The sequence below is a fragment of the Mobula birostris genome, chromosome 15, assembly GCF_030028105.1.
Source record: "Mobula birostris isolate sMobBir1 chromosome 15, sMobBir1.hap1, whole genome shotgun sequence".
NCBI lineage: Eukaryota > Metazoa > Chordata > Chondrichthyes > Myliobatiformes > Myliobatidae > Mobula > Mobula birostris.
In genome coordinates this window covers 1737290-1750641 of record NC_092384.1, presented here as the reverse complement: position 1 = coordinate 1750641, position 13352 = coordinate 1737290, and the positions used below count along the sequence as shown (strand labels likewise).

Here is a 13352-nt window from a genome sequence, read left to right as displayed (position 1 = left end):
TCCTCATCCAGGTCATTGATAAAAATCACGATGAGGAGGGGTCCCAGAACAGATCTCTGAGGAACACCGACCTCCATGCAGAATATGACCCATCTACAACCACTCTTTGCCTTCTGTGGGCAAGCCAGTTCTGGATCCACAAAGCAAGGTCCCCTTGGATCCCGTGCCTCCTTACTTTCTCAATAAACCTTGCATGGGGTACCTTATCAAATGCCTTGCTGAAATCCATATACACTACATCTACTGCTCTACCTTCATCAATGTGTTTAGTCACATCCTCAAAAAATTCAATCAGGCTCGTAAGGAACAACCTGCCTTTCACAAAGCCATGCTGACTATTTCTAAACATGTTATACCTCTCCAAATGTTCATAAATCCTGCCTCTCAGGATCTTTTCGATCAACTTATCGCCACTAAAGTAAGATTCACTGGTCTATAATTTCCTGGGCTATCTCTACTCCCTTTCTTGAATAAGGGAACAACATCTGTAACCCTCCAATCCTCTAGAACCTCTCCCGTCCTCATTGATGATGCAAAGATCATTGCCAGAGGCTCAGCAATCTCCTCCCTCATGTCCCACAGTAGCCTGGGGTACATCTCATCGGGTCCCGGAGGCTTATCCAACTTGATGTTTTCCAAAAGCTTCAGCACATCCTCTGTCTTGATGTCTATATGCTCATCCCTACAATTGCCAAGATCCTTTTTCCTAGTGAATACTGACCCAAAGTATTCATTAAGTACCTCTGCTGTCTCCTCCGATTCCATACACACTTTCCCACTGATATTCTTTGAAATCGAATGGACAGGCAAGGAGGCATAGATGGTGCTGTGGAGATGGAATTAACAAGAGGTGACGTACGGTCGGAGAATGTTGAATCTTTGCAGGTGGAGTTCAGAAACACAAAGGGTGGAAAAAAAAAACATATATAGGCCACCAAATGTATGGGGTTGAGATTGCCAAGGGAGCTGGAATAGGCATTTAATGAGAGTAATGTCACATTTGTAATGGGGGACTTCAATATGCAAGGGGATTGGGAAAATCAGGTTGGTGTTGGATTGTAAAAGAGAGAATTTGTTGAATACCTACGAGATGGCTTTTTAGAGCAGCCTGTGCTTGACCTTACTCGGGGAAAGGCCTTCTGGGATTGGGTGTTGTGTTATAACCCAGATCTTATTCGGGAGATTAACATAAAGGAACCTTTAGGAGGCAGTAATCATAGTATGATTGAACACATACTGCAGTTTGAGAGGGAGAAGCATATCTCACATGCAGCAGTATCGCAGTGGAATAAAGGGAATTACAGAGGCGTGAGAGAGTAGCTTGCCCAGGTGGATTGGAGGACGATGATGGCAGAGCAGAGTTTGATGTTCATACCATCAGGTTGGAGGCTATCCAGTGGAATATAAGGTATTGTTCCTCCAGCCTAAGTGTGGCTTTATCTCAGTAGTGGAGGAGGCCATGGATGGACTTATCGGAACGGGAATGGTAAGTGGAATTAAAATGGGTGGTCACTGGGAGATCCTGCTTGTCCTGGTGGACAGAGCGTAGATGCTTGGTGAAGCGGTCTCCCAATCTACATCTGGTCTCACCGATATACTAGAGGCCACACCGGGAGCACCATACAGAGTATATGACCACAAAAGACTCACAGGTGAAGTGTTGTCTCACCTGGAAGGACTGTTTGAGGCCCTGAATGGTGGTGAGGGAGGAGGTACAGGGGCAGGTGTAGCACTTGTGCCAGGAGGGAGATCAGTGGCTTCCTGCTCCCATTCTGATATGTCCATCCATGGCCTCCTCCACTGTCGGGATAAGGCCACACTTAGGTTGGAGGAGCAACACCTCATATTCCATTTAGGTAGCCTCCAACCTGATGGCATGACATCAATTTTTCAAACTTCCAGCAATGCCTCCCCTATCCCCTTCACCAATTCCCCTCCCCTTGTCCCTCTCTCATGTTATCTCCGTGCCCACTCATCGCCTCCCTCTGGTGCTCCTCCAGCCCCCCGGCCCTCCTCCTTTCTGCCATGGCCTTCTGCCTCTTTCACCGATCAAATTCCTAGCTCTTTACTTCATCCCTCCCCCTCCAAGTTTCACCTATCGCCTAGTGTTTCTCCTCCTATCCCCCCACCTTTCAAATCTACTCCTCACCGTTTTTTTCCCCAGTCCTGCCGAAGGGTTTCAGCCCAAAATGTCGGCTGTACTTTTTTCCATAGATGCTGCCTAGCCTGCTGAGTTCCACCAACATTTTGTGTGTGTTGCTCGGATTTCCAGCATCCGTAGATTTTCTGTTGTTGGTAATTTTCAATCTCTCCTCGTAGTCTAACCCCCTGATCTCTGGAATCAGTCTGGTGGACCTGCGCTGCACTGCCTGCAAATCCAGTGTATCAGTACTCCAGGTGCAGCCCCACCAGTATCCTGTTCAGTTGCAGCACAGCCTCCCAGCTCTTAAATTTAATCCCTTTAACAGTGAAGGCCACCATTCCAGTTGCCTCCTTGATAACCTGTTGCACCTGCAAACCAATCTTTCGTGATTTGTGCACGAGCTCGCCGAAGTCCCCCTGCACAGCAGCATGCTGCAAATTTCTACCATTTAAATAATAATCTGCTCTTTCATTTTTCCTTCCTAAGTGGATGACCTCGCATTTACCAACATTGTACTCCATCTGCCAGACCCTTGTCCAATCACTTAAGCTAACTATATTTCTCTGCACACTCTCTGTATTTTCTGCACAATTTGCTTTTCCACTCAATTTAGGGTCATGAGCAAACTTAGATACCCTCGGTCCCCTCTTCCAGATCGTTAATGTATATTATGAACAGTTGCGGGCCCAGCACTGACTGCTGTGGCACACCGTTCACCACTGATTGCCAACCAGAGTAACACCCATGTATCCCAACTCTCTGCCTTCTATTAGTTAACCAATCCTCTGTCCATGCTAATGCATCACCCCCAACTCTATGCATCCTCATCTTTTGTGCAGCACCTTTTTCAATGCCTTCTGGAAATCCAAGTAAATAACATCCATCTGTTCCCCTCTATCCACTGAGCTCGTAATATCCTCAAAGAACTCCAGCAAGTTTCTCAAGCAGGACCTGCCTTTGCTGAATCCATGCTGCATCTGCCTGATGCATGCATTTCTTTCCAGATACCTTGCTATTTCTTCTCTAATGATAGCTTCAAGCTTTTTCCCAACTGCAGATGTTAAACTAACTGGCCTATAGTTACCTGCCTTTTGCGTACATCCTTTTTTGAACAGTGGCGTGAGATTCGCCGTCTTCCAATCTGCCAGGACCTTCCCAGATTACAGAGAATTTTGATAAATTATCACCATAGCCTCTACTATAACTTCTGCCGTTCCTTTCAGTACCCTGGGATGCATTCCATCAGCACTAAGGGATTTATCTATATTTAGGCCCACAAGTTTGCTCAGCACGACCTCTTTAGTGATAGCTATTATAAAAGGTCCTCACCTCCCATCGCATCAATAGCATCTCTCTTTGGCATGTTAGGCGTGTCTTCCACCATTAAGACTGACTCAAAATAGTCTTTCAAAGCCTCTGCCATTTCCTCATTATCCAATATCAATTCCCCCTTCTCGTTCTCCAAGGGACCTACATGCACTTTATCCACCCTTTTCCACTTTATATAATTGTAAAAAAAAAACTGTTACTATCCGTTTTCATATTCTGTTCTAGTTTATTTTCATAATCTAGCTTCCGTTTCTTTATTGCTTGCTTAGTGGTTCTTTTTTGCTTTTTAAAATTTCCCCAATCTTCCAGTTTCCCACAACTCTTGGCGACTTTGTATGCATGAGCTTTTAGTTTGATGCCTTCTTCCATTTCCTTAGTTATCCCAGTCCAGCGCTCCCCACCCTTACTGTTCTTGCTCTTAATTAGAATATACTTTTATTGAGCACTGTGAAAAATCTCTTTGAAGGTCTTCCACTGTTCTTTAACAGTCCCAGCCTATAGCCTGTGTTCCCAGTGTATACTAGCCAAATCCTCCCTCATCCCATATTTCAGAAAGGATGTATCGCCACTGGAGAGAGTCCAGAAGAGGTTTACGAGGATAATTCCGGGAATAAAGGAGTTAACATACGAGGAGCGTTTGGTAGCTTTGACCCTGTATTCACTGGAAGTGAGACCGTAGATTGTGGGAACATTTCAATGATGGGGCAAATGAAATTGAGTGAAGCTATCTCCTTTAGTCAAGAACCTGATTATTTAGGGGTAGTAACTGTTCCTGAAGCTGGTGATGAGTCCTGAGGCTCTTGTACCTTCCAGCGAGAAGAGAACATGTCCTGGGTGGCGGTGATCTCTGATAATAGATCCTCCTTTCCTGCAATAGCATTTCATGTAGATCTGCTCAGTGGTTGGGAGGGCTTTCCCCGAGACGGACAGGACCGTATTCACTACTTTTTGCAGCTCGAGAGCACCGGTGTTTCCGCACCGGTGTTTCCACACCAGGCTGTGATGCAGCCAGTCAGTATACTCTCCACTGCCCATCTGTAGAAGCTTTTGCTGAATCTTTGCAAACTCCTAAGGAAGTACAGGCACTGCTGTGCTTGCTTCATAATTGGCAGGCCCAGGAAATGTCCTCTGAAATCAGAACCCCGAGGAGTTTAAAGTTGCTAATTCTCTCCTGCTCTGATCCTCCAATGAGTACTGTGTCTTGGATCTCAGATTTTGTTCTCAGCTCCGTGGTCTTGCTAACAGCTGTGCAGTTAAGGAGTCATGGACGTTCAGATTGTTTGTCACAGGCCTAGATACCCGGCATATCAATGCTATGAAATTTAGATTTTTGCAGCAACAGTTTTGTATGTTACAAATGAACCCCCCCCCACCCCCCGGCGGGTTCCTTGGCTGTGAAAGTCTAGTGAAGACACTTTCCAGTCCCACCAAACTTGTTAGATTGAGAAGGCTCTCCCACCCTAAACCCCAGTTTGTATGGATGCTAACACGAGGAATTCTGCAGATGCTGGAAATTCAAGCAACACACATCAAAGTTGCTGGTGAACGCAGCAGACCAGGCAGCATCTCTAGGAAGAGGTACAGTCGACGTTTCAGGCCGAGACCCCTCGTCAGGACTAACTGAAGGAAGAGTTAGTAAGAGATTTGAAAGTGAGAGGGGGAGGGGGAGATCCAAAATGATAGGAGAAGACAGGAGGGGGAGGGATGGAGCCAAGAGCTGGACAGGTGATAGGCAAAAGGGGATACGAGAGGATCATGGGACAGGAGGTCCGGGGAGAAAGACAAGGGCGGGGGGAACCCAGAGGATGGGCAAGGGGTATAGTCAGAGGGACAGAGGGAGAAAAAAGAGAGAGAGAGAAAGAACATGTGTATAAAAATAAATAACAGATGGGGTACGAAGGGGAGGTGGTGCATTAGCGGAAGTTAGAGAAGTCAATGTTCATGCAATCAAGTTGGAGGCTACCCAGACGGAATATAAGGTATTGTTCCTCCAACTGAGTGGCTTCATTTTCACAGTAGAGGAGGCTGTGTATAGGCATATCAGGATGGGAATGGGATGTGGAATTAAAATGTGTGGCCACTGGGAAATCCTGCTTTCTCTGGCGGACAACGTCAACTGTACCTCTTCCTAGAGATGCTGCCTGGCCTGCTGCGTTCACCAGCAACTTTGATGTGTGTTGCTTGTATGGATGCTGTGTGATTTGCTACCCTGTTACAACTCGGTACCAAGAAATAACAGGCAGCACACTGCATATGACTGAAGAAATTATGTTTATGAAAGGGTTAGTAAAGAAAAGAAGGAAAAAAATAAAAAGAGTCTGTCGTAATTAAACAGTCAAATATGCACAAGTTGGAACTCACCTCAAACTTCTCTGTCACTCACGCTGGATCCTCAGTCTGCGTGAAGGCACACACCACCTTCCGAACATCGCTCGCAATCCATCTTGAACAAACGGGTCTCCAAGACCAACCTTAGTGTCCCTCACCAAAAAAACCTCACCCCAGTTCCACCACCATATCCCAAACAGGCTGAAAGTAGAACAGACTGTTCTTACAGAACTGCTAAATGAAATACCTGCGACATAAAGATGTGACTCAGGGCATTACATAAACATGATAGACAAAGTAATATGAATTACTTACAGCTTACATTAGAAAACGAGCATAATGATATTAGTGCAGGGAATCAGGCCCTGTGGGCCTCTGACAGTACTATCGGTCACCCATTGACACTAATCTGCATTACTCCCACTTCCATTCTCCCCACATCCCCTACACGAAGGGCTGTTAACCCACCCACCCATGGAATGTGGGAGGGAAATGGAGCTCCTGGGGGAATCCACGTGGGCTCAGAGAGAGTGCGAACTCCACACATGTAGCACCTGTGGTCGAGATTGAACTTGGATCTCTGGGGCTGTGAAGCTGGTGCTGTACCTGCTGTGCGACTGTGCTACCCTTAGCTCGCTGCAGTGTGATTCCTTTGAACAAAACGTGACATGATGGGCGAGCAATGGCTTAACAGTGCCTGTCAAAAGTATCCCCCACCTTGGAAGTTTCCATGTTTTATTGTTTTACAGCATTGAATCTCAGTGAATTTTATTTGGCTTTTTTGACATTGATCAACAGAAAAAGCTCATGTCAAAGTGATAAAAAATTTCTACAAATTGGTCTAAATTTATTTCAGTTATTAAAAGCAAAATAATTGATTGTATAATTACTCATCTCCTTCAGTGTCAATAAAAGCCAAAAGCATCCACTGTGATTCAATGTTGTAAAACAATAGAGTGGTAGAACGTTGGCTCATTTGTGCTTTGGCGATAACGGGTTGAGGCGAGGTAAGTTACCTATGAGGGATAGAAACAGGAAATATGTCTGTGAGGCCAACGTTCTGTACTGGGTGTCAAATATAGGATGTCCGGGAGACTCCCAGCCCCACGGACGGTGATGTCTGCACCAGGTGCGTCGAGCTACAGCTGCTTAGGGACTGGGTCAGGGAAAGTCAGGATGTGACAGAGGGGAGCTATAGGCAAGTAGTCACACCAGGGCCTCAGGAGACAGACAAATGGGTAACAGTCAGGAGAGGGAAGGGCAAGAGTCAGATACTAGAGAGTAACCCTGTGACTGTCTCCCTTAACAATAAGTACTCCTGTTTGAGTACTGTTGGGGGGAGATGGCCCACCTGGGGGAAACAACAGTGGCCACACCTCCAGCACAGAGTCTGGTCCTGTGGTTCAGAAGGGTTGGGAAAGGAAGAGGATGGTAGCAGTGACAGGGGACTCTACAGTTAGGGGGTCAGACAGGCGATTCTGTGGACGCAGGAAAGAAACTTGGATGGTAGTTTGCCTCCCAGGTGCCAGGGTCCAGGATGTTTCTGATTGCGTCGACGATATCCAAAGGTAAACAGCCAGAGGCCGTGGTACATATTGGTACCAATGACGTAGGTAGGAAAAGGGAGGAGGTTCTGAACACAGACTACAGCTAGTTAGGAAGGAAGTTGAGAAGCAGGACCTCAAAGGTAGTAATCTCGGGATTCCTGTCTGTGCCATGTAACAGTGAGAATAGAAATAGAATGAGGTGGAGGATAAATGTGTGGCTGAGAGATTGGAGCGGGGACAGGGATTCAGATTTCTGGATCATTGAGACCTCTTTTGGGACAGGCGTGACCTGTACAAAAAGGACAGGTTGCACTTGAATCCGAGGTGGACCAATATCTTGGTGTGGAGGTTTGCAAAGACTATTGGGAAGAGTTTAAACAAGAATTGCTGGGGGGTGGGAACCAAACTGAGGAGACGGAGAAAGGGGCGGTTTGCTCACAAATAGAGAAAGCTTGGAGACAAGTGCGAGAGGGAGGATAGGCAGGTGATAGAGAAGAGATACACTCGGACTGATGGTTTGAGATGTGTCTATTTTAAAACAAGAAGCGCCATGAACAAAGCGGATGAGCTTAGAGCGTGGATCAGTACTTGGAGCTATGATGTTGTGGCCATTACAGAGACTTGGATGGCTTAGGGCCAGGAATGGTTACTTCAAGTGCCAGGTTTTAAATGTTTCAGAAAGGACAGGGTGGGAGGCAAAAGAGGTGGGGGCGTGGCACTGTTGATCAGAGATAGTGTCACGAACGCAGAAAAGGAGGAAGTCATGGAGGGATTGTCTACGGAGTCTCTGTGGGTGGAAGTTAGAAACAGGAAGAGGTCAATAACTCTGCTGGGTGTTTTTTTATAGACCACCCAATATTAACAGGGACATAGAGGAGCAGATAGGGAGACAGATTCTGGAACGGTGTAATAATAACAGGGTTGTCGTGGTGGGAGATTTTAATTTCTCTCAGTGAGAGAACATTTTGGAGATAGTGATCACAATTCTATCTCCTTTACCATAGCATTGGAGAGGGATGGGAACAGACAAGTTTGGAAAGCGTTTAATTGGAGAAAGGGGAAATATGAAGCTTTTAGACAGGAACTTGGAAGCATAAATTGGGAACAGATGTTCTCAAGGAAATATATGGCAGAAATGTGGCAAATGTTTAGGGAATATTTGCGTGGGGTTCTGAGTAGGTACGTTCCAATGAGACAGGGAAAGGATGGTCGGGTACAGGAACCATGGTGTACAAAGGCTGTTGTAAATCTAGTCAAGAAGAAAAGAAAAGCTTATGAAAGGTTCAAAAAACTAGGTAATGATAGAGATCTAGAAGATTATAAAGCTAGCAGGAAAGAGTTTAAGAATGAAATTAGGGGAGCCAGAAGGGACCATGAGAAGGCCTTGGCAGGCAGGATTAAAGAAGACCCCAGGACATTCTACAAGTATGTGAAGAGCAAGAGGATAAGATGTGAGAGAATGGGACCAATCAAATGTGACAGTGGGAATGTGTGTATGGAACCGGAGGAGATAGCAGAGGTACTTAATGAATACTTTGCTTCAGTATTCACTACGGAAAAGGATCTTGGCAATTGTATGGATGACTTACAGCGGACTGAAAAGCTAGAGCACATTAAGAAAGAGGATGTGCTGGAGCTTTTGGAAAACATCAAGTTGGATAAGTCTCCGGGACCAGATGAGATGTATCCCAGGCCACTGTGGGAGGCGAGGGAGGAGATCGCTGAGCCTTTGGCAATGATCTTTGCATCATCAATGCAGATGGGAGAGGTTCCAGAGAATTGGAGGGTTGCAGATGTTGTTTCCTTATTCAAGAAAGGGAGTAGAGATAGTCCAGGAAATTATAGACTAGTGAGACTTACTTCAGTGGTTAGTAAGTTGATGGAAAAGATCCTGAGAGGATGAATTTATGAACATTTGGAGAAGCATAATATGATTAGGAATAGTCAGCATGGCTTTGTGAAAGGCAGGTCGTGCCTTACGAGCCTGATTGAATTTTTTGAGGATGTGAATATACACCTTGATTAAGGTAGAGCAGTAGATGTAGTGTATATGGATTCCAGCAAGGCATTTGATAAGATACCCCATGCAAGGCTTATTGAGGAAGTAAGGAGGCATGGGATCCAAGGAGACCTTGCTTTGTCGATCCAGAATTGGCGCTCACAGAAAGCAGGGAGTGGTTGTAGATGGGTCATATTCTGCATGGAGGCTGGTGACCAGTGGTGTGCCTCAGGGATCTGTTCTGGGACCCCTTCTCGTTGTGATTTTTATAAATGACCTGGATGAGGAATTGGAGGGATGGGTTAGTAAATTTCAGATGACACAAAGGTTGGGGGTGTTGTGGATAGTGTGGAGGGCTGTCAGAGGTTACAGTGTGACATTGATAGGATACAAAACTGGCCTGGGAAGTGACAGATGGAGTTCAACCCAGATTAGTGTGAGGTGGTTCATTTTGGTAGGTCAAGTATGATGGCAGAATATAGTATTAATGGTAAGACTCTTGGCTGTGTGGAAGATCAGAGGGATCTTGGGGTCCGAGTCCATAGGACACTCAAAGCAGCTGCACAGGTTGACTCTGTGGTTAAGAAGGCATACGGTGCATTGGCCTTCATCAACTGTGGGATTGAGGTTAAGAGCCAAGAGGTAATGATACAGTTATATAGGACCCTGGTCAGACCCCACTTGGAGTGCTGTGCACAGTTCTGGTCACCTCACTACAGGAAAGATGTGGAAAGGGTGCAGAGATGTACAAGGATGTTGCCTGGATTGGGGAGCATGCCTTAGGAGAATAGGTTGAGTGAACTCGGTCTTTTCTCCTTGGAGCGACGGAGGATGAGAAGTGACCTGATAGAGGTGTACAAGATAATGAGAGGCATTGATTGTGTGGATAGTCAGAGGCTTTTTCCCAGGGCTGAAATGGCTGCCACAAGAGGGCACAGGTTTAAGGTGCCTGGAAGTAGGTACAGAGATGTCAGGGGTAAGTTTTTTTACACAGAGAGTGGTGAGTGTGTGGAATGGGCTGCCGGCAACGGTGGTGGATGCGGATATGATGGGGCTTTTAAGAGACTCCTGGATAGGTACATAGAGCTTAGAAAAATAGAGGACTATAGGTAACTTTAAGGTAAGGACATGTTCAGCACAGCATTGTGGGCCAAAGGGCCTGTATTGTGCTGTAGGTTTTCTGTGTTCCTATGTAATAAAATGTGAATACTTCCAAGGGGTGAATGTTTTTTATAGGCATTGTATATGCTTACTGTAATTGATTTTTTAATTTAGTATTTTTATTCTATATTATCATGTATTGCATTGTACTGCTGCTAAGTTAAAAAATGTCATGACATGTGCTGCTGATATTAAACCTGACTCTGATTTTGTTCTGTCCTATGAGTAAACTGGGCCCTGTCCTCTCCCACATGCAGATGGCTCCCATGAGCACTTGCCTCCGTGTGGATATAAACTGGTTGCAGAGGTTGTGTACTCTAGATCAGTAGCATTCAGTAGGAAGATGGGATTTCAGATGTCAGGTGGAAGAGGCAGATAGATGTTGGTGAATGTTCCCTCTCCACACTTATCTGGTGGCTCTATCTCATCAGACACCCTCTGTCTTCAGGGCTAAGAGAGGTATAGTTCTGGTTTAGAGGGTCATTTGGGTACTGTAGAGACCATGTGTGCTTCCAGACAGGGACAGGTCTACCTTGGGTCAGGTAATCACTGACTTCGTATTTGTGAACTTCACCAGGTCACCTCCCGGAGCCGAGACAACGATCCCAATGACTATGTGGAACAAGATGGTGAGGAGCAGTTCTGCAGGGCTCTGGCGGAGGGGAAGTTGGGTGGTGCTGGGTAAACTTGGGAGGGGGAAGAGGAATGGAGCAATGGGATTGAGGTGATTCTGGGGTTAGAGAGTGGTGAAGGAGATGGTTTGAGGGAGTAGAAGTTCTGGTGAAGGGAGTGGGGCTGAGTTTCAGGGAAGGTTCCCAGAAGGAATCTGGGGTGAGAGAGATGAGTGGTGTGTGGGGAGGAGGGACAGAGTCATTGGGGAGTGATTCAGAGCACTAAGGGTTTGTGGAGGGGCAGGAGGAGGAATGGGGTTCAAACTACAGGGTGGCGGGAAGGGTTAGAGATGAGGAGGTGTTTCAGAGCGGAGGGTGTTGGGTGTAGGGCTGGATATGAGAGATTTGGGAGGATGGTTGAAGTTGGTTCAAGGAATAGAGTTCAGGGAGGTCAGAGTTAAGGGGGTGCTTCAGGGTGGAGAGTTGCAGGAGAGGTGGAGTTGTGGAAGGGGAAGGGGCAGAGTTGAGGGGGTTGCTGGAAGATGGTTGGAGTTGTAAAGAGGATGGACAGAGTTGGGGGTGGTGCAGAGTGGAGGGTGTTGGTAGTGGTGGAGTTGTGAAGGAGGAGTGGAGTACAGACTGGAGGGTGTGTGGAGGAGAGTGTTTGATCGAGTATTGTGGACAGATGTTAATCCTGCATTCCACAGACATCCTGATTGTGAAGCTACGGAAAGGCCAGGAGCTCCGTCTCCGTGCTTATGCTAAGAAAGGCTTTGGAAAAGAGCATGCCAAGTGGAACCCGACGGCTGGGGTGTCCTTCGAGTACGACCCTGACAATGCCCTGCGACACACTGTCTACCCCAAGCCTGAGGAGTGGTAGGTGTCACCTGGGTGTGGGTGTGGGTGTGGGGGAGGGTGTCGGGACCCCAGGACGGCAATGGATGATGTGGTTGAGTGGGAATTTCCCATTAGGTCTGGAGATAATGTTGTCCAGAAGGTTATTTAGAAGTCAAGAATGAGGAGTGGTTTTATTAGGTGTTCATCAGATGCTCTCCATTTATACTGCAAACTGGTCTAAGCTAGTCAGAGATAAGGGGTCTTCTTGGTGGAGATGGCCACCAGAAAAGTCTTGTCTGCATTATATTGCTGTATTCCCTCATTCTTACTGATAAAGAGACTACAGAAATACTGAGTTACTAAAAAATTATAAAACGTATAAGCACGTGTTAAAAAAAAACGTGCTAAAACTACAAAGAAAAGTAAATTAAAATCTTAATCCAACATCGTGACCCTGGTTGGAAGAGGTTGTCCCACTGACCCCCTCCTCAACATCCCCGGGGATGAGCAGAGGGTGGGTGGGGGTGATGAAAGAGGGAGGGAGCAGAGGTAGGGGGGAGCTCATTTCTCAATGTTTTGGTGGAACTTGCAGGCCGAAGAGTGAGTACTCAGAGCTGGATGACGAAGAGATTCAGGCACCATACGACCCCAATGGTAAACCGGAAAGGTGAGTACTTCACCTACCCCACGGCTCATCTCAGCATGGCAGGACCTCTGCTGTGTGTGATCTGGGTGAACATGAAGATGTGTGCAGTAGTAATCATCGGGCAGTGTAGCAGATTGACAGCAGATAGTGGAATACAGATCAGTTGCAGTTATAGCTGGAGCAAGAGCAAATGCCCATTAATGTCAGCAAGTGTGAGGTGTTCTCTTTGGGGATGGGATGTGAAGGGACTGTTGAAGGAAGACCCTTAATAGTGTTATTGCATAAAGGCAGGATAGACAAAGGAGGATTAGTGGATGTTGTTTACTTGGATTTTCAGAAGGCCTTTGACAAGGTGCTGCGCATGAGGCTGCTTAAGAAGATAGAATTCCATGGTATAAAAGAAAGATACTAGCGTGGGTAGAAAATTGAATGCCTGGCAGGGGGCAAAGATGGGAAGTAAAGGCCTTTTCTGGCTGGCTGCTGTTGACTAGTGGTGTTCTACAGAGGTCGGTAATGGGACTGCTACTTTTCACATTATGTCATTGATATAGTCAATGGATGTGATGGCTTTGTAGCTAAGTTAGCAGATGATACAAAGAGGTGGAGAGGCAGTTAGTGCTGAGGAAGCAGGGAGTCTGCTGAAAGATTAGGAAAATGAGCAAAAATGTGGCAGATGGAATACAGTCTAAGGAATTGTATGGTCATGCACTTTGACAGAGGGAATAAAGGTATAGACTACTTTCTAAATGGG

At 46.3% G+C, this 13352-nt stretch overlaps 1 protein-coding gene across 3 annotated transcripts in view; it reads left to right on the top strand.

Annotated features, from left to right (window-relative positions):
* polr2c (RNA polymerase II subunit C) overlaps positions 1-13352 on the top strand; it is a 44387-nt gene that overhangs the window by 21386 nt on the left and 9649 nt on the right. For all 3 annotated transcript variants that reach the window (XM_072279228.1, XM_072279229.1, XM_072279230.1), the window contains 3 exons: positions 11085-11136; positions 11826-11994; positions 12548-12622. In XM_072279228.1, the coding sequence (XP_072135329.1) occupies positions 11085-11136; positions 11826-11994; positions 12548-12622 (296 nt within the window). The remainder of the gene's footprint in view (positions 1-11084; positions 11137-11825; positions 11995-12547; positions 12623-13352) is intronic.